The 25849-nt window shown below is 39.2% G+C and overlaps 1 protein-coding gene across 7 annotated transcripts in view; it reads left to right on the top strand.

The window, feature by feature from the left end:
* LOC125324274 (myosin VIIA and Rab interacting protein) overlaps window positions 1–25849 on the top strand; it is a 214648-nt gene that overhangs the window by 95357 nt on the left and 93442 nt on the right. For all 7 annotated transcript variants that reach the window (XM_048299967.1, XM_048299959.1, XM_048299936.1 and 4 more), the window contains exon 3: window positions 3023–3244. In XM_048299967.1, the coding sequence (XP_048155924.1) occupies window positions 3023–3244 (222 nt within the window). The remainder of the gene's footprint in view (window positions 1–3022; window positions 3245–25849) is intronic.

The following is a 25849-nucleotide window of genomic DNA, read 5'->3' as shown; positions in this document are numbered from 1 at the left end:
GCCTTGAGGTTCAGCTTGTACCTCCTGATTTTCAGTGCCACAAGCTTTCTCAGTGTATCAAGATTGAAGCCCACATCATCCCACTCACAGTGATCATCCAGTGATCACCCATCTGGAGTTATGTGCAAGTAAGGTTTTCTCAGCATTGCTGACAGTAAACCAGTGCCTGCTTTTCACTTCAAGTAATTTTCCTCAAACCAGGCAGGTTGAATTGCCCACCAGAGTTAGGCAGCACTTCACTTCTATATGAAACCCATGTTTTGCTTCCAAGGAAAGAGTTTGGAGAGGAGCCTTTTGGCTTCAAATGACAAGTCCAGTTGACAGTCCCTTTTGCCATTTGACTCCTTATAGAATACCCTTTGGCAGGCAGTGCCTGAGAACCTTAATTTGCTACAGCTGTCAGAGACGTGCATTGCTTTCTTTTCTGTTCTGCCTGGTTTTCTGTGGAAATGAGGCTTTTTCTATCACACTCTCTCTCTCCCAGCCTGTCCAACCCTATCCTATTTACTTTTTTAATCCATTGGCCAATTTTAATCCTGTTTAGCACTGAGGCAGATGCCTTAATGATATTGAGTTCTACCACTATGATGAATACTGGCAGCCAGATAGAGGAGAGAGGTATAATTAATGCCTGTTCTGATGAAAAGATTTCAATGTGTGCTCAGCTTTTTCTAGGTATCAGGCTTTATTAGCTCTGTTGTGAACAAAACTCCCTGGTTTTATATTGTAAGCATTATTGTAGCCCTCTAATTGGTGGCTTTGCTTCTCTGGTTTATCTTGATATCATGCATCAGAGCCCTAATGAGGGTTCAAAATGCCACTGAGCATGACAAGGTTGAGTGTGTGGGCTGATACTACCAAGCATCTATGTTACTAATTCTGGGAGATAATAGAACTCCATAAGGGCAAAAATCTCTTCTTTCATCACTCCCCTGGACCCCGATTCCTTAGCAATTCTCAATTAATGGGAAGGCCAGCATCTGCTGCCTGGGGTCCCTATCCTGAGGCAAAGATTGCAGCATCTTGGCCTGCCAAACACTTTTCTACGCCAGAAATCCTCCTTGAATCATACAGCCCTCACCTTCACCAGCTTTTGTTCTGGGACCTGGAGTTCCTGCCTGACCTTCTGTGCAGAAATAGTGCTGTGTCTCGCCCCAGTGCTACAGATCAGCATGCCTCCTGTGGATGGGGGAATGACGTGGAGACAGTTCACTTCCTCTCTTGTTCCACGAGGAAGATTGTCCACGTAGAACCAAGGTGGGAGGGAGTAATGGAGATTAGGGCAAATTAATCTAGCCATCCCATTGAATCTCTGGGATAGTTCCATCAGTTTACCTGAGGAAGCCAGTTTGACTTGCATAATTCAGACATTTGTCTCTTACATGATAATCTCTTACCTTTCTCCTCTTGCACATTCTGTAAAAATGTGGCAAAACAAGCATGTTCTGCCATCTGGACAAAAAAAAATCCTAAAGAAAGATTATTTACTTGAAAGTCCAAAGAGTATCAGCTTCAACACCTAGTCTAATTTAGTCAAACCCTTGTATAGGGTGTGCGCAGCAGAAACACACATCATTTTCAAATTTTAAATTTATAAAAGTCATATATCAGGAATATGCTTAAATATGATATATGTGCGAGTTCAAAAATTATATGGTTTAGATCACTGCTTTACTTGTCTTTTAGACTTGAGGTTTAGAATTGACCTGTCAGATTTTCATAAAACAGGCTGGTTTTATTTTGAGTAATGAATCTGAGGAAGAAGTGGCAAATAAGTTGATGTATAGCCTAGTAATGTGATTCTTTTTCAAATTCCAGACTTGGCTTATAATAATGTTAATAGATGATCTTGGTTGAGTTCCTGAATAAGTATGCAATAAGTGTATTCTTTTTTCCTGTAGCAAGATATTTAAACATGAATTTAAGAGTAAGTCAGCATGTCATGATTAAGTCCTCTTGCAATTTAGTCTATTTTGTGGTACCTCTAAATTTTGTTTAGACTTTTCTGTTACTCTAGTCTTATAAGTGGTTTTTATCAGTAATTGGAAATAGTAAGGTACTCACCACTAATTCTGTGAAATAGAATGAATACAAGTATGTATATGCTGTGTTAAAAGCTTTGATTTTACTTGTTTATTTTACTTGTTTTTCATTGATTCTAATTTTTTCTTCTCATAGGGTATGTCCTAGTTGTACATGTCAGAAAATGTGCAACGAGTTTGCAGACTTGTCTGCCTTCACATCTCTTCCTTCTGCATGCTTTTTTATTACTGCTGTCGTGGAATATATTGCCTCATTTGTAAATATCAAAAGCACTGTAAAATGGGAGATAGCAATTCACTTAATACCGCACATGCACAATTTATTTCAATTTTTTTAATAAATGAGCTCTTCTGCTAGAATACTTAGGAATAGAAGAAATGTTATGCAGAGTGCCTGAAAAAACTTTCACAGTTGGCAGTTGTCTTAATATTGGTCCTAACTAGTAAAGCACCCAAATCTCTCTGAAATGAAGGATGTCATTAACATCACTTGACAATTTGGAGCTATTATGATTAATATGACCCCATGGGTCAGATCTAAGCAAACTTTTTGTTTTCAAAACTATTGGTCGGAAGGATTTTTTTATTACTGTACACCAAGCTTTTTGACTTCCATAAACTGGTTTTTGATTTGTAAAGGGTTCTGAGAACAGCCCTGAATATTCACATGGCATTTATGGCCTGGCACATCTGGAGTGCCTGGAGCAGCAGCCTGGCTTCCTTGGGGTTGTCTCTCTGGAACCAAGTAAATTTTGCTCTGGTTTGTGACTCAGGGAGAGTTTAAGTGGGCTGACCATGGGTGACTTAAGGGAACATAGGAGTTTTTGCTTCCCAATTCTAAATTTAGAATATGCACTTCTCATATTCATTTCACATCTGCAAAAGTTATTTGTAGAGTATAACATGAATATGTGAAAAGAGGAGAAAGATTTGCAATTGAAATTTTGTTTATATTTTTGTTCTTTCCCTTTTTATTCCAGTGAAATGAAGCAGAAGTTGGATGAAGAAGGCAACAAGTGCAGCATCCTTTCCAAGCAGCAGAAGTTCAATGAGCACTGCTGCATTCGCTGCTGTTCCCCTTTCACATTTCTTATCAACAGCAAGCGACAGTGCCAAGAATGCAAGTACAACATCTGCAAGAGCTGCAGCACTTACCATAAGAAGGAGAAAGCTTGGATTTGCAGTGTCTGTCAGCAAGCAAGGTAAAGGCTTTTGTTCAACAACCTGTGCAAAGCAGCTGTGGCCTGACCTGAGCTTTTCCTTGTATTTGTCAGTAGTTAACTCTGGTGGGATAGGACATGAAGTACCTGTTTATGTAGGGGTTGATTTGTTCCTGACGTGCCTGGTTTTTGTAGAGGTTAATTTGTTCCAAGAGCGTTTGGTTACCTGTTGCATTTGCCAGGCTTGTTTAGCTGGACTGATGTAACAGCAGGCAGTAATTGGGCATGGCTTGTGCAGGACTGGGATGTCCTGAAACTCCTGGGTTACTAATGGAACCTGAGCACAGATGGTGGTAAGGCAGTTAATAGTTTGGCAGCTAATGCCACTGATGAGTCGGGAATGGAAGGAAGAATATTTGTGAAGAGATCATCCAGCTGTGACTGTGTTTTAGAGTGCTTTTCTAAATGCCAGCTTATTGGTAGGGATGCCTTGAGCTTACTTTGGCAAGTACCCAAAGAAAATAGCAGTGCAACCTGTTATAATTCATAACATCTGTTAAGAATATGCTGCCAGGCCTCTATTTGCAGAGGGTATCAGGGATTCACTATCTCACCCTTCTGAGGGTAGCTGAGCCCCAACAATTAAAGATAGCACCAGAAAAACAAAGCAAAACACTTACCAGTAGCAGAGGGGCTGTTCCTTGGATGGTGACTGATAGTCCCTGTCTCCAAGTTCCAAAAGCAGCCGTAGCTGTGGTGACAGTAGTCCTGATCAAGACCCTTTAACTCAGACGAGAAGGGTGAATGAAGTAACTCATTTCCTTATGGTTTAGTTTTGCCCACTGGTGACTAAATCAGCTGAGCATATGTGACAAAGATGGCTGTTTCTTCTTCATCTTTCTCTTTAGTGGAGAATGCAGGATGAAGACAAGAGACAAGTCCCTTTGCAATGCTGTATGATACTCCTGTGCTCACCAAAGCCTTCCTATTCCCTCTTGTTTCCCATTAACACCCACTTGAAATGTAAGCTCTCCTATAGTATCTGTGAATTAAGTGTGTGTCCTTTGACACAGGTCCTTAAAATCATAGGGATCCCAGATGGACGATGCTGTATTTCCAAACATCAGTCTTTGAAGGTGAAGGTGGTTGTGTTCTTTGGGGCACCTGATCCTTCTCCACTTTTTACCTGGGAAAACCTACAGAAACCCCCTTTTCCCTGGTGAGGAGGCAGATGAATGACAGGAGTATCTTTTCCAGCAACACAGAGCTGTGGAGCCAGTGCTTGTTTCTAACTTAGTCATTCAACCATTTCATATTACACCTTTTTCTTCCATTTAACCCGAGTTCACCTATACGGGCAGCAGCACGGCAGCCAGGTTTGTGGATGCTGAGGAACTGCACGTAAAATACCTTTTGCTGACTCCACAGAAAATGCCTCAGAAGAATTTAATTTCAGAAGAAAAATCTATAGCTATATTACAAAAATGCTATTTCTGACCCTTGAAGTCAGGGCTTTTCCCACAATCCTGTGCAGCCCTCAGAGCCACCCACCTGTAACTCAGTTATAAACATTTTCTTTATTTATGAGACCTGAGACATAGCTTGAGTTATTTTTCAGTGAATAAATTAACTAACACTACTACTAATCATTTTATGTTCCAGTTTATTGGACTGTACTACTTACAAATCCCTGTAGGTAGGTCAGGGGCTAGTATTCCTTAGGAAGTGCTGATGTATTTTGATCTGGTGGGGACTTGTGTTCTGGGGTGGGGTGGTATGATTTTTTGGGTTTTAATTCTCAGTATTTCTTCTAGGAAAAAACACAGGGGAAAACACAACAGTCTGTTGTGAGTTCCTGTTGTCTTCTCAGTGACTTATTCCTCAGGTGGACTGTGTTCTCCTGCCCCTCTCCAGCTCCTCTCCTTGTGTCTTTTATTTTTTCCTTTGATAAGGCAGCACAGGTAGTGGAGGTGTTTCTGGGTTTAGCTGTTACTTGCCTGCACATCTTACTGCACAATAGATAGTGAGCTGTAGTGGGCTAGAAAAATCTGAAGACCGTGTTCTACCAGTTTGTGCTCATCAGCTCGTCACTACAGCAGTACTCAAATAACCCTGAGTTTTATGTCTAGTATGTATTTAGAATATGTCAATGAGCTCTCTGATGTCACAAGCAGTTTTCTCCAGTATAAAAGGCTACAAAGGAGATGTAATCAAGTGAAGCCCTTCAATCTGGGTTTAAAGTCCTCCTGGGAGTTGTACCCTTTTCTTTAGACTCTCTTATTTCCTATTATCTTCCTCTGAATGAGTGACATCAACTTTGGTAGATTTTAAATAGTGTCCTGGCAGATTCCCATGCCAAGGTGAGGTTGACACTGAAGAAAATCTGACATGTTGAGTTAGTCTTTCAAGGCTTGACCATAGTGGAGATACCTGTTCTGTTGAAGATGATTTTTCATCTTCCATGGCAGAGAGCTGTATTAGCATTTAGCAGAGAGCAAAAATTCAGGTTGGCATTTGAAACATAGAACATTTGTAGAAAAACGGTCAAAGAAGTTAATCTCTACTTCTTCCAAAAGCAGAAAACTCATCATTAATAAGCCAATGAAAACTTTGGTGTTTGAATTCCTTTAAAGCACATCTCCTGTTGCAATGCATCTTTTAAAAGTCAGAAATTGGGCTTGGTATGGAATTTCAGGCTCAAAAATGTCTTTACAGCAATGTCGGAATTAATCTTCTGAAGAACAGGAGAACCTTCCTTCAATTTCCCAATTTCCCAGATTTAGCACACATTCTGCAAATGCTTTTTGATTTGGAGTTATCTCTGAATACTATTATTAATGTTCTTGGGGTTTTCTTCTCTCATATGTATCTTCTTAGTCTGTAAGTACTCTATGCTAAAGTTATGTAATACTCATTTCAAGGTTTTGATTTGTATAGTGCAGTTGGGATTCTTCCAAAGCTTTGTACAATGTCTCCTTGTTAGACACCTGTCAGACAATGTATTTAGGCAGCTTGCTGAGGTCTGTACTTTTTAAGTCTTCTTGGCTTAGTAGATTCCAGGCACAGTTTCTTTGCCCTCTGGATTAGTGCTTTTGATGCCAGACACAGAGGTTCTTTGCTCATTTAATAGAAATAGGGCATGCTTTCCATGTGTCTGAGACCACTTTTCCATTCTTCAAGGAGCCGTATCCCAGAACACCCTGCTTGTGATACTCTGCTTTCCAGTTTAACACTTGTACTAATAAAAATAATTTTTTAAACTAGCATAATCCATTAAAATGTGTATTTTTGCAGGTTTTCTAAACTAATTGCATTTTACTTCTGGACTGTAGTATGAGTATGTAGAGTCCAATCCAAAATAAGGTGTACAAACAACTGGCTGTCCACCTCAGCTTTTCATGAGTATCATGTATGAATCCTTCTGCATTCTTGGTTCACTTCTTCTGGTCTCACCATCTGTATGTCAAAAGATTTCTGTCTCTGTTGTGAGTGGGAGCATGGGCACCTAATCCTTTCATGCCTTCACATCCATGCGTTGTGTAATTTTCTCACTTGTTCTCAAAACTCTTGCTCAGGTGATGAGAGTGCATCACTTAGTGGACTCTTGCTTTGCTTTCTTGGGCCAGGCCATGGGTAAGAGGGTCTGCAGGAAGTCATTATTCTGCTTTGTAAGAGCTGCTATGTTGGTGATGGTCCTTTGCTAGTAACAGCTATTAAGAGACAGAGACCTAGTCACTGGTCCTTTTCTTTTTTGTGTCATTAACTAGTGAAAAAACAGTCATGCTGCACATACTCAGACTTCCTGCAGTCAAAGTGATGTTTTGGGTGGCTCAAACTGGGTCCCAAAAATTGTCGCACTGGTTGCTTGCAGCACAGATTTATTTGAAAGTTTAGGAGAACTGCTCTTTTTTTATTAACTTTGGTTTTCGTACTCCCAATTTAACTGCTGCTTTTAAAATGAAGAAAGCAAAAGTATCTCAATTACCTTCATTGACTCTTCAATCCAGAGTTATGGCTGAATGTTCATTACATTTTCTTTTGAGTTTGTTGAGGTGCCTGGTCAAATATAGCTAGACTGTAACAATTTGCATCAGTAGCAAATGTAATTGTCTCACTGGAACTTGAAAATTAGCTAGACTAATTAGATATGCCATGGGGATTTGTAATGCACATCAGAGTGAGGTTTGAGGAAATGCATTAAGGTCTAGTCTACTTGCAGAACCCAGTACATTTTTCTGCAACTGACTTGTATTGGGATTAGCACTAATGTAGAAGTGGAGCAATGCTTCTGATAAAATGAAAATTGCAACAGAAAATAAAAGTCTAGACTCACTTGGCAGGCAGAACACTCTTCAAATAGAAAGAAGCTTTGCCAGCCTCAGGAACAGTCCTAAATAAAACCTTTATATTTAATACGGTTTTGTTTGGAGGGCTCTGTAAAACAATGTAATGTGTTTTAATGTCAGCAGAACAAAGCAGTATTTGTGGAAACATGATAAAGTTGAAGTTAGCCTACCGATAGGATACATCTCTTCTGCTTAGCTGATGCAACTTTTAGTGTAAAACTCTTTACAGTCTTTAGAGGGAAAAAGAGGAAAAAAGCACCAAAATTTGGCAAAACCTTGGTATGGTACTTGAGGAAAAGTAGTACTTCTAGTTAATAACTGAACTTTGTATTTGTTTTTCAGTGCATTTGGCTGTAACAAAACAGTCAGTTTCAGGACTTAGTTGTGGAAAACTAAGGAAGATATAATGGTGCTTAGCAATTGTGTTTTGCTTTCAAGCAGGCTCAACCATCTGGTAAAAGGAAGCCGAAATGTATTTTAGGTAGTCTGCCTCAGCCATAGCTTGGAGCTTTGTGTACAGTTTTGTGACAGTTGCTATTTCTGCTGTTTGAGGTCCCTGTCTGACATTAGTGAGAACTTCTACAGAACTTGGAAGCTGTGACATTGTCAAGTAAATGCCAGGAAATGTGTTTTTGCTTCCGAGATCATAGAATTGTGTAGGAACGTTCACTTGCTCTGTGGCATAGCACAGATAATTAAGTCTTAGTTCTACCATGTGCATGTTGTCTTCATTTGACCCATATGGCTCTTGTTCTGCTTTTTAAAAAATTCTCTGAATGATCCCGTTCATATTGTACTTAAAGCATTTACTAATTTTAAGTAAATTGCAGTGAAAATTATTCTTCTCAGATGTATATACTTGTAGAAATTGATGCAATTCCTTCCAAAAATGCATGCTGCTCTATTCAATTTTTTTTCTTCCTCCTTATCCTGCCCGTGTCTCTTTGTTTTGTATCCTGCCTCTTGACCTCCTTGTCCTTACCATGCTTTAGCATCACAGTAGATCATAGACAGCATATCCTTTTGTTCACTGTACCCATGAAGAGCAAGGACAAGAGCTTTGATTTTGCACAGAAGCCAAGAACAGTCTTTGGTTTATTCAGTTGTTCCCTAACTTGATGAGGAGAGAGAGAAATGTGCAAACTAGTTGCTTTGACAGGTTGATCTCTGCTGGGTTTTTTGCTATACTGATCTATCTTAATTATTTTGAAGTATGCACTGTGAAGATTTCATTTCTGCAAGACAGAATAAAACTGAACTTGCATAACATACAGTAGACTGCATTGCTGCACTCAGCTTTAAGAAAAGCATCTAAAAATGGAATTGAAGAGGAGAGTAGGAAAGAGAGTTCTATTAAAACAGCTAAATACAAGTGCTAATTAGGTGATGTTTTCTAGCTTTAAGTAGCCTTGGAAGTGAACGTGTGCCTGAACGCCTGGAGGAGTAATCAGTGTTTTAGAAACTCTGGTTCCCAGTTTTAGCTGTCAAGTGACCTTGGGGAAATTTCCATGTATCAGGTTTCCCCATGTGCAGAATGGATTTGATGATCCTGAGGCCTTGGAGGTGAGTGGTTGAAAAGTTAAATGCTCTGGTTGTAAAGCACTAAGTGTTATTAATGTACTTTTATTAGATGAGTTTTGCTGCAGTCAACATGGCTAAGCCTTTGGGTTTCTCAGTTGCACAGAAAGGTAAGTGCTTGGATTCTTGTAGGGAATGGAATGAGGGGTAGAGTATCATGGCTTTATGTTCAATGTTAATATATAAATGCTTGCTTGTGTTTGGCTTCACCTACCTTCAGCAAGTCATTGTAAGAAAGGCTATTAAACATTTTCCCTAGTGTCATAGGTTAGCAAGCATAGTCCCGGAAGGGACGTCCTTGCTAAGGGGTGCTTACAGTTTCCTCTGGGAACTGATAGAACCTATCAGCTGGCCAGTTTGAATATGGACAATTCTCTAAGCCACTTAAAGTTGTGATCACCTCTGTGATCCACATTTAAGAATAGACAAACTCCCCCTCCAAGCTCTCTCTCGTTTCCGGCGCTGGCACAGGTGGCTGCAGGGCCCGAGCAGGGCCCAGTGGGCCCGGCCAGGCCCTGCTTGGGCCAGGCCGGGCCGGGCCACGGCCATCCTGAAGCCATGGACCTGTTCCAGCCGTGGAACCCCCCCCACTGCCCTGCCGTGGGCAGCCGAAGCGGCTCGGCTCTCCCCCCTCTCCACTGCGATAGGAAACATTCAACATTCCAGCTGCAAAGCTGCAAGGCCGAGGTGAGATTAACCCTTTTTATTGCTGTGAAGAGCTGAAAACCTGAGGGAAGAGAGAGAGGAGATGCTTAAAGCTGAAATTCTGTTGTGAAGCTATGATATATCAGAGTATCCTGTTGTAATTTCATGAAGATATGGGGGGTGGAGTGTTCAACTTGTGAGCAAAAGCACCTGCGCTGAGATAGGCAGATGCTGACGCAGCTGTAATTTCATGAGAAGTTTGGACAGGGAGAGATGAACCAGATGAGGACTTTTGCTCCAAATGGGAAAGGAGAAAACCTCAGTCCCTAGAGATGCTCCCAGAGATAGTCCTAAAGATGAAGATGATGAAGACCCTTTGCTCCCAGGGAAGGAGAAGGGACTCTGTTTTTGTTTCTGAACGGCTCAACCTTAAAATTGTACCCCAAAAAACTTCAAGAGTGGACCCTCGAAAGCAGTTGCGGGAAAAGCTGCAAGTCGGGGGAAAGGACTCACACGCGAGCAGAGAGACTCCTCTTCCTAAATGGACTGAACAATATTTGGAAGTGGGCGGCTGTCTCGTTGTGATAATGTTTTCATAGCATGAGCAAGAAGAGACTTCTCTTTCTAAATGGACTGAACAAGGTTATTATGGCAGTGGTAAACAGACTGAACATCTTAAGGGTTGTCTTTGAACATTGTCAGTGGGAGAAGGGAGGAAGGTGGGGGGAGGAGGAGAGTTCTGAAGGTGGTATAATTTTTTTTCCTTCTTCTTTTAGGTCTGTTAATAAACTTCTTTATATTCTTTCAAGTTTGGTGCCTGCTTTGCATTTCTCCTAATTCTTATCTCACAGCAGATAAACAGTAATGAGTATTTTGGACCAAACCACTACACCTAGTAGGAATAAATATTACGTAAATAACGTGCAAAAATATTGGGACTGCTAACCTGGGAGGAGCTGGATATGAAAGGATGTAACAGAGTTATTCCTCATAATAAGCAGCATACAAATTATAGGTTGGACTTACTTAGCCTTTCAGTTTTGTAAAAGCTGAGGGACTTTCAGTGAAGGTGACAAATTAAAAGCTAATTAAAATTGCACAAGATTCTTTAAGTATGGGCACTTAAGTGTCAGGTGGGGACATCATGCCTTACAGTACCTGAGATGGAAAACCGTAAGTATAGAGCACAATTAATGGAAATTGTGTCAATTCTGCAACTGGAACTTCATGTGCTGTTCATCATAAAATGTATGTGATAAAGCAAGAAGTCGTGCTGTGGTTAACACTCCAGCGGTAGCTTTAAGCAGAGCAGAGTGCCCTTTCACATAGACATATCACTGAACACTTTTTAATTAGCACGAGTGAAAGATTGCTACCTGGTTTGATGTATGTTTGTTTCAGCATTTGGTGAGTCTTCTTGTTTTCTTCTGTTGTATTTGTGCAAACACCAAGCTGTAACAAAGTACAGAAATTGGTCTGTTGCTTCAGCTGAGGCTGACAATCCCACCTTAAGGAGTCAAGACAGCTTATGGCCTGCACTCTGCCAGTCCCCAAGGGACATGCTGTGTGCATGCCCTTTGCGGCTTCTATTCATAATGTGTGGTGGGGCCCACTGTGAGTTGAGGAACCGGGAGGTGGTGCCATGGTGCAGTGAAGGAAGATTCTTCTCCCACTAAAGCACCACATACTAAAGCTAAATAGCTTCTATATAACTTGCACAAGGAGAGAAGGCTATTTTATACCTGTATTGTATGCCTCTCTGACTCTCTCATTATAGTCTGTATATGAAGACTATTTCGACTGTCCACAAGTAATTCAGATTATTTTGCCAAATTATATTATTTTTATCCTACTTCCTATTGATAAAGGAGCTCTATGCTTCCTCAGTGCTTTTTTTTTCTCCAAAAGATTTATCCTGTTAACTGTGAACAGCTGCCCAATTACGTGTGGGTACCCTTAGAAGCATTATAAATGCTGTCGTTAACAAAGGGGTTTTTCTTCTTGGTGAGAAAATTGGAAATCCTCCAGACTTGTAGCCAGTGGCATCGAATGGCAGTAACAAATGTGTCTTTCCTCTGGCTAGTGCAGTTTGCAGTATTACCCTCTTAAAGTGTTCTTGTGTTACCAAAGAAGTTAAAGTGAGAATTTAATTTGTCATTTTAAAAAAGATTGACCACATCAATAAATAAGTCACTCCATGTTCCTATTGTTCAGGCCCACCTCTCACATGAAATAGACACTGAAGCACTCACTGCTTAAGTGTCTCTGGTAAGAATGAGATTCTACATTCACATGTTTCATCCTGCTTCTTCAACTTGAGGGAAAAGGAAGGTGGAAAAAGCAATTGCTCTGTTTCTGACAAAGATGAGGTTTTCCAAACTTGTGTGCTGAATTAAGTATTTGGGTTTCTTGTACTTTTTTTGTAGTAGCATATCTTTTCTGCATCTAGGTTTTTGTGAAGTCTTCTTTTAGATAAGCACTGCATGAGTCTGGTTAGAGAGTTAATTACTCTTCTTACATCTTCCACTCTCTCAGCTTTCAAAATATGACCCTAGATTTGTGGATCATGAACTAAGTGGTGATGGTTGCCAGTTACCTGTACTGGAAGTGCGTTTCATGCACTTTCCTGTCTTACATCCCACCTGCGTCTTTTGCTAGCGCTGTCCAGGCAAACATCTTGTCCATTTTAGCCCAGGAGCTAACAGAAAGCTCTTTCATTGATCTTTCGTTTATCTTTATCTATTCACAAATAAGATCATGTTAACATAGTGGAAAAGCCATCTCTGACCTAAAGCTGTCTTTGAGTTTGTACCCCCATTCATTTCAAGCTGTTTTATTCTTTTTTATTTAATTATTTCTGCAGAAGCAGCTTCAAAAAATGAAGATTGAATTTTGAAAGAGTGCCTAAATAAAAATTGCCTGAAACCAGAACCCTTTTGTTTGCAGAAGTTGTGAACTCTTTGAAAGTGCCATTTCATCACAGGAAAAAAAACCCTTTTGTTTTCAGATTAGTATCGGATTTGTAGTGCGCTTGGGATTTACCTTGATAAATTGTTTTCATCAGAAAGGTGCTGTAGTAGAATGAAAATTCTTCACAGTAACTGGAAAATACTGAGGGACAACATAAAAATAATCATACCAAATATGCCTTCCGTTCTCCTCATACCCCCATCCCCCACCAAAATACTTGAAAATTCTCTATGTTTCTGGGAATCAGTGTGGTGTGCCTTTACAGTTTGGCTTTTGTCTCTAGATGTTAGAAGCCAACAGGGAGTTGCTAACACTCTTTTGGAGGGGTTTTGTTAGTCCCTTTGTTCGAGGGCTGTTCTGTGACTGAGCAGCCAGTGCCTTCCCTGAATGAACATTTTTGCTTTGGGAAGGAATCTTTGTAAGGTAATGAGGTGGGTGTGAGTGCTGGATCTGTAATACTGCCTGTCCTGATTGTTTTGATTTGAAATTTAATATGCTGTAAAACTTGTTGTTGTAATTAAGCAAATGATGTCTCTGGGCTATACATGGGAATCAGATGCCCATACTGGTTCATTTTGGTTTCGTCTCTGTTTCTGTCCATTGATGTGAAGACTTGTGGGGTGCTTCTCCAGGCCCCAGACTGAAAGAGCCCTCCTTCTCTTTTCATTAAGGTCCCAAGAGATAATTAGTGTTGAATGAAAGTTTGTTCATCTAATTAGGAAATACTGTTTCCCATCGTCAATCATGCTCTGAGGTTGTATGTGAGATTAACAGTGTAATGGAGACATCATGGCTCGCATTGTTTTCAATTTGCTGATGACAGATTTGCTTTGTGTTCGCGGTTTTTCCTGGCTCTCGATGTAGGGGCTTGTAGAACAGTGCCTGGAATATAGAAAATTGAATAAATTTATATTTAAATATAAATTGAGATAGAGGAAACCCATATAAAGAATGGTAGTTATTGCGTCAGGAGTCACAGTTGTAATTTTGTCTCACTGATGTGTTTGCAGGACTTTGTAACCTAGGGGATTTCTTGAGTTCTTTGTATCTCAGGTAGTTGCAACTGTCAAAAGAACTTTCAAACTCTGGGTTGATAAAAAGTGAATTAATATCTGTTAGCAAGGAAAAAATTTATGATGACTTGTCTCAATCCTGCAAATTCACCAGTAGCCAGGCCTCTGTCTGTGGTGGCAAAGCATACCTCTGATCAAACATGTGTTTGAAAATTGTCCTGGGGGAGAAAACTGTAGAGTGCTGTACTGAGAAGTGTGAATGCAGCTCCATTGTGAGCTACATTTTTAATGACTCTGCCTCCTGTGCTTCAGAAATCCTGAGCCATTCATCTCGGGGAAGGGGGTGTGTGTGTATGTGTCTGTGTGTGTGTGTGTGTGTGTGAAGTAGTTCTCTTACATGTTTTAAAAAACCCCACCACATTACAACTGGTGCTTTTCAGTCTTTGGCATTGTGACCTATCACAAAATGCCCTCTTGTGTTTTGCATCTAGGCTCAAAGGACTATTGGATGTGAGGAAATTTAAGGCTAATATTTTGGAACAGGTCTGTATCAGCACTGCTCCCTGAAACTCTTTCTCTGAGTAAAGAAACGAGACCACTCGCACAGAAGACATACTTATCTAGTGTCTATGTTAGTCCTGAGCATAGTGTGGCAACAGTGGTTATTTTTCTCCTAATGGAAATTATAATTAGAAATTGAATATTCTTGAGAGACACCAGCTTTCAAAGCAGTCTTACATAGGTTTGGGGTAGAGAGGGTTGGTTTTGAGACCTGTAAAAGCGTACTTTATTGAGTCCATTCTGTGTGGTACATTTAAATACTGTATTTTCCATTTTTAAAGTGTTGCAGTTGCTACCAAAGAAGGTGGTTCTGGCAAGAGAAACAGCAACAGAGTAGAGTGAAAGGAGATTGACAGGAAAAGTCTAAGGAGGAGGGTGGGGGAAATAGTACAATTGCAGTTTGAAAAATTAGTCATGTAACGTGTCATTGTAATTCCCAACTGGCAATTAAACAGCACATATCTGCATAAAGGATTAGTAACACTAGAGGGTAATGTTCAGGATCTTGAACAGCACTTCCAGTATATAATTTGCAAATGGTTTGATGGATACCTGCCTCACACACTCCATAAACTACCACATTCCAATGCTTAATATAATTAGTCCTAACAAAAACAGACCTCCAGCTCTACAGGTAGCTGGCTATGACTTGATAATATGTTGCATTAATAGACTTGAAAAAAAACAAACATAAAACCAACAAAACAAAAAGGGACAGCCAGCCAGAAAAATTACAATGTTTATTTCTCCTCATGTGTTCTGTGCCAGCCCCCAGGGCTGTAGTGGCTGGGCCTCCAGCAACCTCCTCTCTGGTGATAAGAGAGGTCCAAGGTGAAACAGAGCAAGTGATTCACAGCAGGTTGTACAGGGCTTACAAAGGAAGCAAGTAAGAACCTGAGAAAATTGCAGAGGTAAATTCAAAACAATGCACATTGAGCTCTCTGTAGTGTTATCACTTTTGTGATACCTCTTTTTAGCGACAGCTCACTTTTGATGGGATTAATGGGTGCCAAATAAGCTTCTCAGGTGATCACCATGGACCAGCTACAGTAACAGCATCTAGAATAATCTGGATGTGAAAAACGTTGAGGAGGGAGTTTTGGGACAGAAACCCTCTTTGATCTCAGACAGCAGAGACTTCAGCCTTGCAGCCTTTATTTAAATCTACTTTCAAAGGGATATGGAGCATTGTGCTAAGTGAGCATATATGTCACCTCTGGAAGGTTTGCTCCAAGTTTGGCAGTGTCCTTCCCACAGCTGCCATTGCTCAGATGCACCAGTTACTGATATTAGAGCATCATGTGAGAAAATTACAGTCTCAAAATTCTGAAAGTCAAGATGTAGCTCCCAGCTTTCCTTCAGATGATCTCTGTCTAAGGGCAGCTGTGTTAAATTTTGCATGCCCCAGGTCCTTTTTGGTGAAATATAAAAGATGATGATGGCAGTTCCTTTATGTTTAAGTGTAGAGCTTCTCAGGAAAGCACCACCTTACATTCGGCTCAGATCTTAGGCACACAGTACAGCTGATGGGTGCTACCAGGATGTAAATGCAGACCAGCACCTCTTCTGGACTCTCTTATTTTATACAACAGTGCGTGGTTTGGCCTTTTTATGGGCTTAGTTAGCTCCTGTCACACTCCTGTCGCACTGAAGATTCTGCTTCACTCAGTTCGCATGTACCACTCCAGTTATTAAAGGGCACATTGAAAAGTTGCCACTGCAGCATTGCTTAAGCTGAAAAGTGTTGTCAGAATTACTTTGTAAAATACAAAGTGAATGTATGCATTCTCACTGTTGAAGCTAGGCAATGACTTCTAAATTGTGTTGAATCTCATGAGCTGTCTGATATTTGCACACTTTTCATTTAGGTTATGAAGACATCATTGTGGCTTTCAAAATTATTTGGACACTTCCATTTTCCTGGACGGTTGCTGATGCTGATTCTGTGAATTTCAGATGTCTTTGAATGGTTTATGAAGGGTAGAAGAACTTCAAATCAAAACATAACTTTGATGTATATTTAAAGGTAGAAAATTAATACACAGATCCTGCTGTGGAGGAAGAGGGTGTTTCCTCCATGTCTCTACATATGCCATATCACAGATATATGTATGAGGACTCATAGATGGTTATTTTTTATAGTACATGAAGGGAGGAAATATTTTTTTACTCCGTAGGTGACAGAATTCATCAGGTGAGGAAGTAGAAGGTGGACCTGGATTCTGCTTCCTGCTCAGAAGGTGCTCACCATCTGGTGTTGAGTAGGTCACTCTGGCTTTCCTTTTTTTGCTCCATTTTGAGAGAAATGCAATCCCTACCTTGATAAAGCTCATGTGAACTTTATATATGTATGTGTGTGTGTGTATATATATATATATATATATATAAAAATATATAATTTTTTATATATATATTTATTTATATAATTTTTTTTTTATTTTTTACTTGCTGTCATACAGACTTGGAGTGCTTAAATAAAAACCATGGATGTGACAGGCTCCATATGGAAAATCAGGATTTTGGAAGGCTCCAGGCTCTGAAAATCTTACTATGTCTTGAATGATGAACAACAGATACACCATCCACTTAACTAGGTCAGACATTTTAAAGCTTTTCTCCTTCTGCATCCTCTGTAAGGATCAGTCCAGAGCCTCGTCTCATCTATCAGAAGTAGGGTATCTCTAGTCTACTTTTCTCTATTATCCTTACTGTGTGTCTGTGTGCTCTGTGCCTTGTTTTGGCCAGAGTTTGAAGAAGGGCTTTCCAAGGCAGAAGAGCGTGCTAGTTTGTTTTACACACAAGGTAGGTCCATGGTCAGAAAAGCATCAAAATGGCTCATATTTTGCTTCCCTGTGTGCTGGAACATGTGAAAACAGTGGGATGGTGGGGACACAGAGCTGGGATTTCTGCCTTCAGATTAAAAAAACCCTACTTTGTAGGCTTTTAAAAGTTGATTCCCACTGCAGTGGTGTGTTTTTTCAGCGGTCAAGGCAGTGCAGTTGAACCTGAGAGACACCTGTTGGAAAAGCAGCCTTTCCTGTCCAAATGATTGTCAAGTGAAATCTGAAGAGAGCTCACTGGAAAATTCCTTAGCGGAGAACACAGCAGATGGGAAATCTTGATCAGAAAAAAACCAAAACATAAAAATAAAGCCTTGCATTTAGTGAAGGGAAACACCTCCTCCGTAGTAGCTGTCTTTAGCTGCTAGGTTTCATGGGTTTAATAACTTTTTTAATAGTGAAGAAAAAATCTAAGAACTGTGATTCTCCTAGTTATCACATAGACATTATCATACATTCTAACAGACTGTTTCAGGCTTGTGTCCAGGGCTAGCTGATTTGGTTGAAATTGGCCAGCTGATACAATAAACTCTAAAAATTCTCTTATAATGAGATTTTTCACAAGTAGCCTGGTCCATTGTGATGGCATTTCTTAAATCATAGCAAATCCTGTTCATGAAATCAGGTATGGGTGTACTTTATACAAATGGAAGCTCCTCCTGTCCTTTCTGGAAGGACCAGTAGATGAAGTTTACGAAGTGCACCTGGGGAGCCAGGTCAGGAATGAGAGCTTAATATAAGTGAGAATTTAGGTTCTGTAAGTAATTTCCTTTTAGCAGGGCTTGTAGATACAGAGTGAGCTAGCTTATATCCTACGTGTTTCATCCTGCATGTTTCAACTAACTTCCATTGCTATAAGGTATATAAGAGAAAATCAGCGTGTTATAAACATGAATCTTGCCCTTCATTGGTAAGATCTGGGTCACTCTGCAGGCATGCTTTGTATATCGAGGAGATTGTTATTTAAGAATTATCGAAGCTTAAATTATGTTATTTATTTAAATTACACTTATATTCTGTTATTCACATTTTGCAACAAAAAAACTCAGATACTATGTGGTGAGAAAGAATTAGCTTAATCAAAGAATGCTTTTAACTGGGAGTCTGTATTAGCCAGAATTTCCTTAGTAGTGGGCAATTTCTGTCAAGGCAAGCCAGAAAGCATAACTGCCTTACCATGCTTTTGTGATGGCTTTCTCGTGCTAAAAATGTCTTTTGCCTTTAGTAGCAAAGATTCTGGCAAATATAAAGAGATCTGGGGTGGGGAACCAGGTGCTAAGTATCTTCATTGCTTCTCTGTGGTGAGACTTTTTCTAATCCTGTCAGAACAACAACATATTGGTTGTTTGACTCTTTTTCCTATTTGACATATATGTAAGATAAGCAGAAAATCTTCTTCTTCCCTCATTTAAAATGACTTGCTCTCACTAGTGCACCATCTTCCTAGAGGAGGTGAAGTGTTCTGTGCTACATAATATAACAAATCTTCAGAGCCCCTGCACTGGCACAGTGCTGTTTCCAGAGCAGTAAGGTTCTCTCAGGCACAGATCTCACAGGTCTGTTCTGCTTTTAATTCTAGCTGAATAATTGTCTCCAGATGCTTCTATAGATTCATCTCGATCTGAACACTGCCCTCAGAATAAATGCAGCATTTACAGCCCCTGAAAGTCTGCAGAAAGCAAAATGCTTCTGCCATTATCGTTACTGTTGGGATTTATTAGACTGCTGCTTTTATGCCTAATAATTAAAAAACCTGCAGTGTCAGTGGATATTGCCACGGGTCTGAAATAAATTAATTCAAGCTGACATCAAGATTTAAGTGAGCTTTGCTTTTTCTTATGACAAGGAGCTGTACCATCTCACTATTTTTTTTAATTGCTAAGTTAGTCTGAGTTTGCAATAGAAAAAAAATTTTTTTTCAAGCGATAATAAGCTCTTCCCATGAGGTGAGCTGCCTAGCTTTCTGCTTTTCCAAAAGTATCTCAGTTTTTGGTTATTTTCCTCCAGTTACTCCTGTTTTCATAAGTTTACAGTGAAAGATCACAAAATACTTAGGGTCTTTTAACTGGTTTACACAAAGCCTCTGCAAGATATCGTTTCAGGTTCTGTGTTTGCTTTGATGCCAAGGATTTAGTTGTGTGTAAAAGTACCATGTCTAAATGGCTTTTCTGTGTATTTACAATCTCTTTGGCCTTGTTACGAGAAGGACATGAGAAATGTTAATTTAGGATATTTAAAAATCCACAATGGTGCTGTCAGAGGGAGGAAAAACCACCCTGAAACCAAATTTGCCATTCAGATTCAGCATGCATATGTCTAGTGGGATCATGTGGTCCTGGTTTAGCTCATATAAATAAATATGAACTATAAATAAATATTCACTAACATCATCTGTGAAATTTACTTGATGTTATTATATCAATACTGTTTGTGCTTCAATAATTGAAGTTCAAATGAATTAAATATTTGAAGCAGAGCTCCACAAGAGGGATACTTCACAAGAGGTATCCTTCATATTGCTGCTAACATTAACAAATACCTGTAGGGGGTTGAAGTAAATATTTTGAAAATTTTATAGATATCTTGATTAATTTGAATTTAATCTAATTTCAAAGTAATTTCTCTCCATAATACAGCATAATGACAGAACAGGGCAGGTTGTTCAGACTTCCCATTTCACTAAATCACTGAAGCCTTTTGTTATGTATGGGGAATTTCCTCTTAGGACATGGTTTTTCTGCCATTCTCTATAATGAAAGTTTCTTTTTCAGCAGGGAATTAAGACATGATGACAGAAACTCTTAAAATCCCTTTGCTGTCTCAGAATTACTTCCCCAATCTTGTTCTGTTCAGCAGGACAATCTTTTAAAATGCACATTACTCACTGATCTCTTAAAGAGAGTAGATCTCAATGCTTTCTGGGACAGACAGTGACTTTGAGCTATCCCTGCAGTGTTCAGTATTGACGTATTCCCAAATGAACCACAACTTTTGTTGTGCCACGCTACAGTATGAGTGGGAATGGAAAATATTCTTTAAAAATCTTTAACGTGGGACTGTGAAGCTTATAGAACTGCAGGCTAAGATTGGTACTGCTTTTAGCTGTTTATGTAATTCTGCCTTACAGGTACATACTTTAATGTGGCTGGGATCTATTTGAGATGTAAGTTGACCTTTTAGTTTGGTGCGTTTGGGATAACACACACGAATTTGCAGATTTTTATTGCTTTTTTAACCTAAGTTTACTTCTACAGACTCTTGACTGCAATGCCAAATTGAAATAGGCTTAAAATTTAAACCCAACTGTTGAAATTATAGAAGGGGTAAAAACATTCCTAGACTTTTGGAGACAATCTTGGCAGTTCATTTCCCAGTAAAAATACTACGAATTTCAGCTTGTAAATAATAGTTCAGGTACTGAGAAAACTCAGAATAAATGAACAGACAAGTAAATGAATGCAAAGAAAAATGTAATGTACTCTGCAGAGAAATCCCTTTCTTTGTGATTCTGTGCTTACCCCAGATACCTGCTGTTTAAAACCTGTGCCATTTTCCCAGAGACCTTCTATTTGTCACTGGTCTTTGATTATATTTCCTTGGTAACATTTCACTTTTCTGTTTTCCCTTTCACAAGCTTTACCTTGAAGTATAAGAACTGGTTATTATTGAGAAAAGATATAGTTCAGGTCAATCTTAGTGCTCCTGGTTACCTTTACCAACATTATATTTTATCAGCTAATACAGTAGATTTACTCTTTGCATTGGTAGTGACCTAGTTGTCTTTCTTTGCTCTTAATGTTTCTTAAAAACATTTTTAACAGTCTATAAGCCAGGAGGGCTGCAAAAAGAAAATTGCTGGGATAGGCTAAACGCAATCTAACACTCTAAATATCTTAGTGACACAAAGGTGTTTAAAGAGCATTTTAAGCTGCAATGGTGAGCACACGAGAGATATGTCTTGCAATGATTAAGAAAGAAGACTGAAGGATAACTCAAACATATGCATTATAAATTCTTTTCCGTCTGTGATTTCTCACTGGTTTGCCCACAGGACATCTGACTTGTTGTAGTCCCACTGCAGAAAAGAAAAAAGGACTATCTAGAGGTTAAAGCTGTTGTTTGTTTCATTTGTTTCAGAAACTGAGAGTAATGTGGTCAATAAGCCAAAAATTGCCCTGCAGGAACAGCTTACATTTCTTTACAGGAATCTTCACAGCTTCTGTAGTCCATTTGCATAGAAAAAAAAAAAAACAAACCAAAAGAAGTCTTCCTCGTGTGCTACTGGACTGAGACCTATGTGCATCTTTAGCAATGTCTGCATGTTTCTGCAAACCTTGCAGGTCTTTGGCACTTGAGGCAAGAGGAGCAGCAGGTGGTTGTTACCCTTTGGGAGGCAGCCTGAGAGTAAAACGCGATGCTTTGTCAAGTTGCTTCTTAGAGATCTGTCAACAGCAGATGACTCAGGCTCTGCTCCTGCCTTTGCAAGGGTTTGTGCTTTAGTGAGCATTTATTTTTATATAGGGTGTGTTGGCAAAGTCACACCATGCTGCAAAGTCCCTGTAAACTTCACTGTGGTTTCTCAAAATCACATAATTTTGCCAAGGCTTCTTTTTTTTTTTCATGGAGCAAAAATGCACAAACTTTTCGATGTCTTTCAGAAGTTGTCCTCCAACACATGCAAGAGCAAAGCATCTCAAGGGAGAAATCAGAAGATTAATGTTTTCACGTATGTGAAAAGTGTGTTGTTCTTTAGCCTCATCCTTAGAAATTCCAGAACAACACTGATACTTTTTTCCAAATATTTATTGTAAGTCAAATTCCCAGCAAAACTCACTTAATTCAAAGAGCTGAAGTTTATCAAAGTAATTAAGAACAGATGGATATGTCAGGTAATCTAAAGAGAGTAACAGTTAATTATAAGCCAGTTTACAATATACTTCAGACATTACCTGCCCACCTCCTGACAACCTGTAGTTAGCTAACTTGGGAGGGACACACTTCCTACCAGTGATGAGTATTTTCCTCTCTTACTGTGTGTCTTCAATGGTGATGCCAATAAATCTTTCTTCAGTCACTGTACCCCTTTTGTGCTTAGAAGCTAATTGCATTACAGGGTATATTTCTCTTCCTCTACACTTAAGTAGCTGGTTTCAGCAAGGGAGCCACCATATAAGGGTGTCACACTGCCTTGGAGCCACATCGCTTTCTATTCTAATTCTGCCTGTTTTTGCAATGTGTTTTCATTTGCTGGAAAAGCATTCAGACACCAGCAGGTGCTGGAATACAGCAGAAAGCAAGAGTCTTGTTTCCGTTTCAAGCACATTTTTCCCTAATTTCCATTCTCATAGTGGGGATCAGGGATTTATTTGGGGTTGTAAGATGTGCTCTGTGAGGCAATAAAACCTGGTCTGCTCATTTGGCTGCAGCCTAATTAAAATCTTGGAGTTCATTGCTGTAGTGGAGCCATCCATGTGCTGTGGTTAAGAACTTCCATCAAGGCTTTGGTAGATCAGATTATTCTGCATATTGTTCATAGATTGTTCTGCATAATGCCAGATTTCAGGCTTTTCTGTGCAGAAATTATCTCCTTGTACTTGTTTTCTCTGTTGTCAGGCATGGTAAGGCCTTAATGTGGACGGACTTGCTGCAGAAATCCTGTGTGATACTGAATAGCAAATTCTAGTACTGTTTTCTTCTGGAGGGTGGCTTGCTTTCGTCCTCACAGTCTTCTGTGGAAATTTCCTTTAAAGCCTGAAAATCCAGTTATAACCTTAATTAACACAGAGCTGGGAGTTGTTCCAGCATGGATTATTTGATCATGTGAGTGTGGCTTCTCTTGTCATTGCAAGCCAGGCTGAACTCAAGATCCTTTTACTGCTCCTGATGATCAATTAAATGTTAACCACAAAAGGGAGAGTTTAGTAGTGGGAGAGATTTGCCTTTTCTGAATTTAAAGGTGACATTGGGAACAGTAGACCATATTGAAGTTTTAATTAAAAGTATTGCCAGCTTCTCTTCAAATTTTACTGTCTAGGTTATCAGTTGTAATCAACTGTTTCTAAGGATGTTTAATCAAAAAGCACAAGATCGATACAACTCTAACGTGAAAATAACAGCATTTTTTGTGTATTTATAGTGCAGTTATGTAATAATTTAAAATAATAAATATTTATGTCTGTAGTTATCTATGTGTATGAAAGATAATTTTAAACAAAATTTGTTGTACACACATTCCAAAACTCTTTTCATAAGTCATGTGAGCTAACATGGAAGCTTCATGTCAGCATTACTTAATGGAACATACCCTGCATAAAGAGATATTTATATTATTTCCTGGCCCAAGGGAGCAATTTTGATACAATATATGTGCAACAGACGACTATTTTAAATAGCGGTCAGACATGATGTTCGAGCTGTACTTCTTCAATTTGCATACATTATTTGTTGAATATTTTATTTTAGAGCCATTGGATTTTAAATTTAATTACCAAGGAGACCTGCAGTTTCAGAGATTTATAAAGAGTAACTTTTAATTTTGTGTCTCAAAGACCTCTTTAAGTAAATTAATTTTTTTTTGAGCCATAAAACAATTTGGCTATGGGTAGTTCTTACAGAGAACTTTGTATAGAGGAAAGTGTGAAAATTTACAGTTTCATGCATATGTTCTCTTCTAGTAGAAGAATACTCAGTTGTGATCATCTTTTTGATAATTTTCTGTGATACTGGGCAAAACAGTCCACCTCCAGGTAGAATACTGTATGCACAGGCATTTTAGAAACCTGTTGGAACTAGTACTGTGAAATCTTAATCCATATTTCTCCTCTCTTGCTGGCAGATCGGGTTTGTGCCTAGAGTAACCGAGCTTTTCTTTTCCTGGAAACTAGGGTTCCAACAGTGTGCTGCACATCTGAAAATCCTGAGGAGCTTTGTTTTTCCATAACCAAGTATGCCTATTCCTGTACTAATTCTTTTGATAAACTAGCCACAGTAGTCTGCATTGTAGTGTGAGAAACCCAAAATTTAGTTTGGGTTTGTTTTTTGTGGTAAGTCTCTTGCTTTCTTTGGTAACACAACAATATTGACCTGAAAGTGCAAATTTTAATTATACTGAAGTAAAATCCATGTGTGACTTAAGCATATGGTGGATTTAGGGCATACAGAAGGGAAACCACAGCTTCAGTTTTCTTACTTTACTGTTGATCTGTGTTATGAAATTAATCTGTTTTGGAAAACCTCTTTTTTTTTACCTTTGCCATCTTACTAGGGTTTTTAATGTTTTGGGGTTTTTTTCTCCAGGAAATTACACTACATGAATTTCCCAAGCTTGCTTTTTTTCGACTCTAGTTTGACAATTTTGTGTTTTGAAGTGTTGCCATGCTGTGCAGATTACAAGAGGAAGCCAGAATTACCATAGCCAGAGGTCTTAGTGTCTGACTTATTGAATCTTAAGACCAGTTCCTACATCAAGATTGTCATCATAGTGCAAAATTCAGTATTTTAGCTTGTAAGATGCATTACAAATCTAGAGTTACTGATTTCTCAATCAAGTCTGCCTAGGAATAGTGGAATTTTTACTCTTCAGAAATACAGTTTTATTATTCATTTTTCCCCAGGGGAGGAGCAAGGACTAAATATTTTCATTTAATAATATGCTGAAATCTGTGAGCTTATATTTTAAGAAAGTTAGAAGGCTTTATGATTGGTAAATTAAATATTTAAGACACTTTTCTTCCTTCACTTAAAGAATTCTGACACTGTCAGTGTCTGAATGTGAGTCTGTACCTTTCCTGCATTAATAGTAAATTGCAATATCTTCATAAATTGCATTGTTTCACTCTCTTTTTGCAAATTTCTCTGACTTCTGTGCAGACACGATTACTTCTGTAAAGTAGTATCCTCTATTTTCTATAATTAAGTCAGTAACATAGTTGCCTTCAATTTAATTTCTGCATTTTCACTTTTAGTGGGAATGAGGTAAATGAGTGCAGTTCACATGCCAAAAGGTGGAAAGGAGTGGAATATACACAGAAGCTGTCACAAGGACACAAGATGTAAAGGTGAATTACCACAGCTTATTAAGGAATTAATTACTTGTCACATTTAAGTCTTAAGACTGGAATTAAATTCTTCAATTTGATGCAATCTGTTGTTGGCAAAAGGAGAGAAAGCACACCAAGAAACCATGGGGAGATGCTTGCATGCACCTGCACCAGCTGTAGTTGGGTCATTGCAAGCAAACTGTGCTGTTTATGTACTGAAGCACCAGCAAATCACAGAGTCATTGAGGTTGGAAGCAACCTCTTGGGATCATCTTGTCTAGCCCCATTGTTCAAGCTAGAGCAGGTTTTCCCTGAACATATCCAGCCAAGTTTTTAATATCTTCATGGAGAACCCAATAATCTCTCTGGGCAGCCTGTTCTACTCTTCCACCACCCTCAAATGGAAAAGAAGTGTTTTCCTGTGATTAGATGTAATATTTTGTGTTTTCATTTGCCTCTATTGTCTCTTGTCCTGTCACTGGGCATTACTGAGCAGAGCCTGGTTCCCTCTTTCTAATTTCCTCCTATCAACTGTTTATACACATTGGTAAGATCCCTCCACTAGTCTTCTTCCTTATAAAGAGTCTCAGGTCTTCCAGCCTCTCTTTATCTCCCATAGGTGGTCTAGTCCCTAAATCATCTTTGTGGTTTTGCC

This window comes from Corvus hawaiiensis, chromosome 1 (assembly GCF_020740725.1).
Source record: "Corvus hawaiiensis isolate bCorHaw1 chromosome 1, bCorHaw1.pri.cur, whole genome shotgun sequence".
Taxonomy (NCBI): Eukaryota; Metazoa; Chordata; class Aves; order Passeriformes; family Corvidae; genus Corvus; species Corvus hawaiiensis.
The sequence above is the reverse complement of the archived record's forward strand: the minus strand, read 5'-3'. Positions and strand labels throughout refer to the sequence as shown.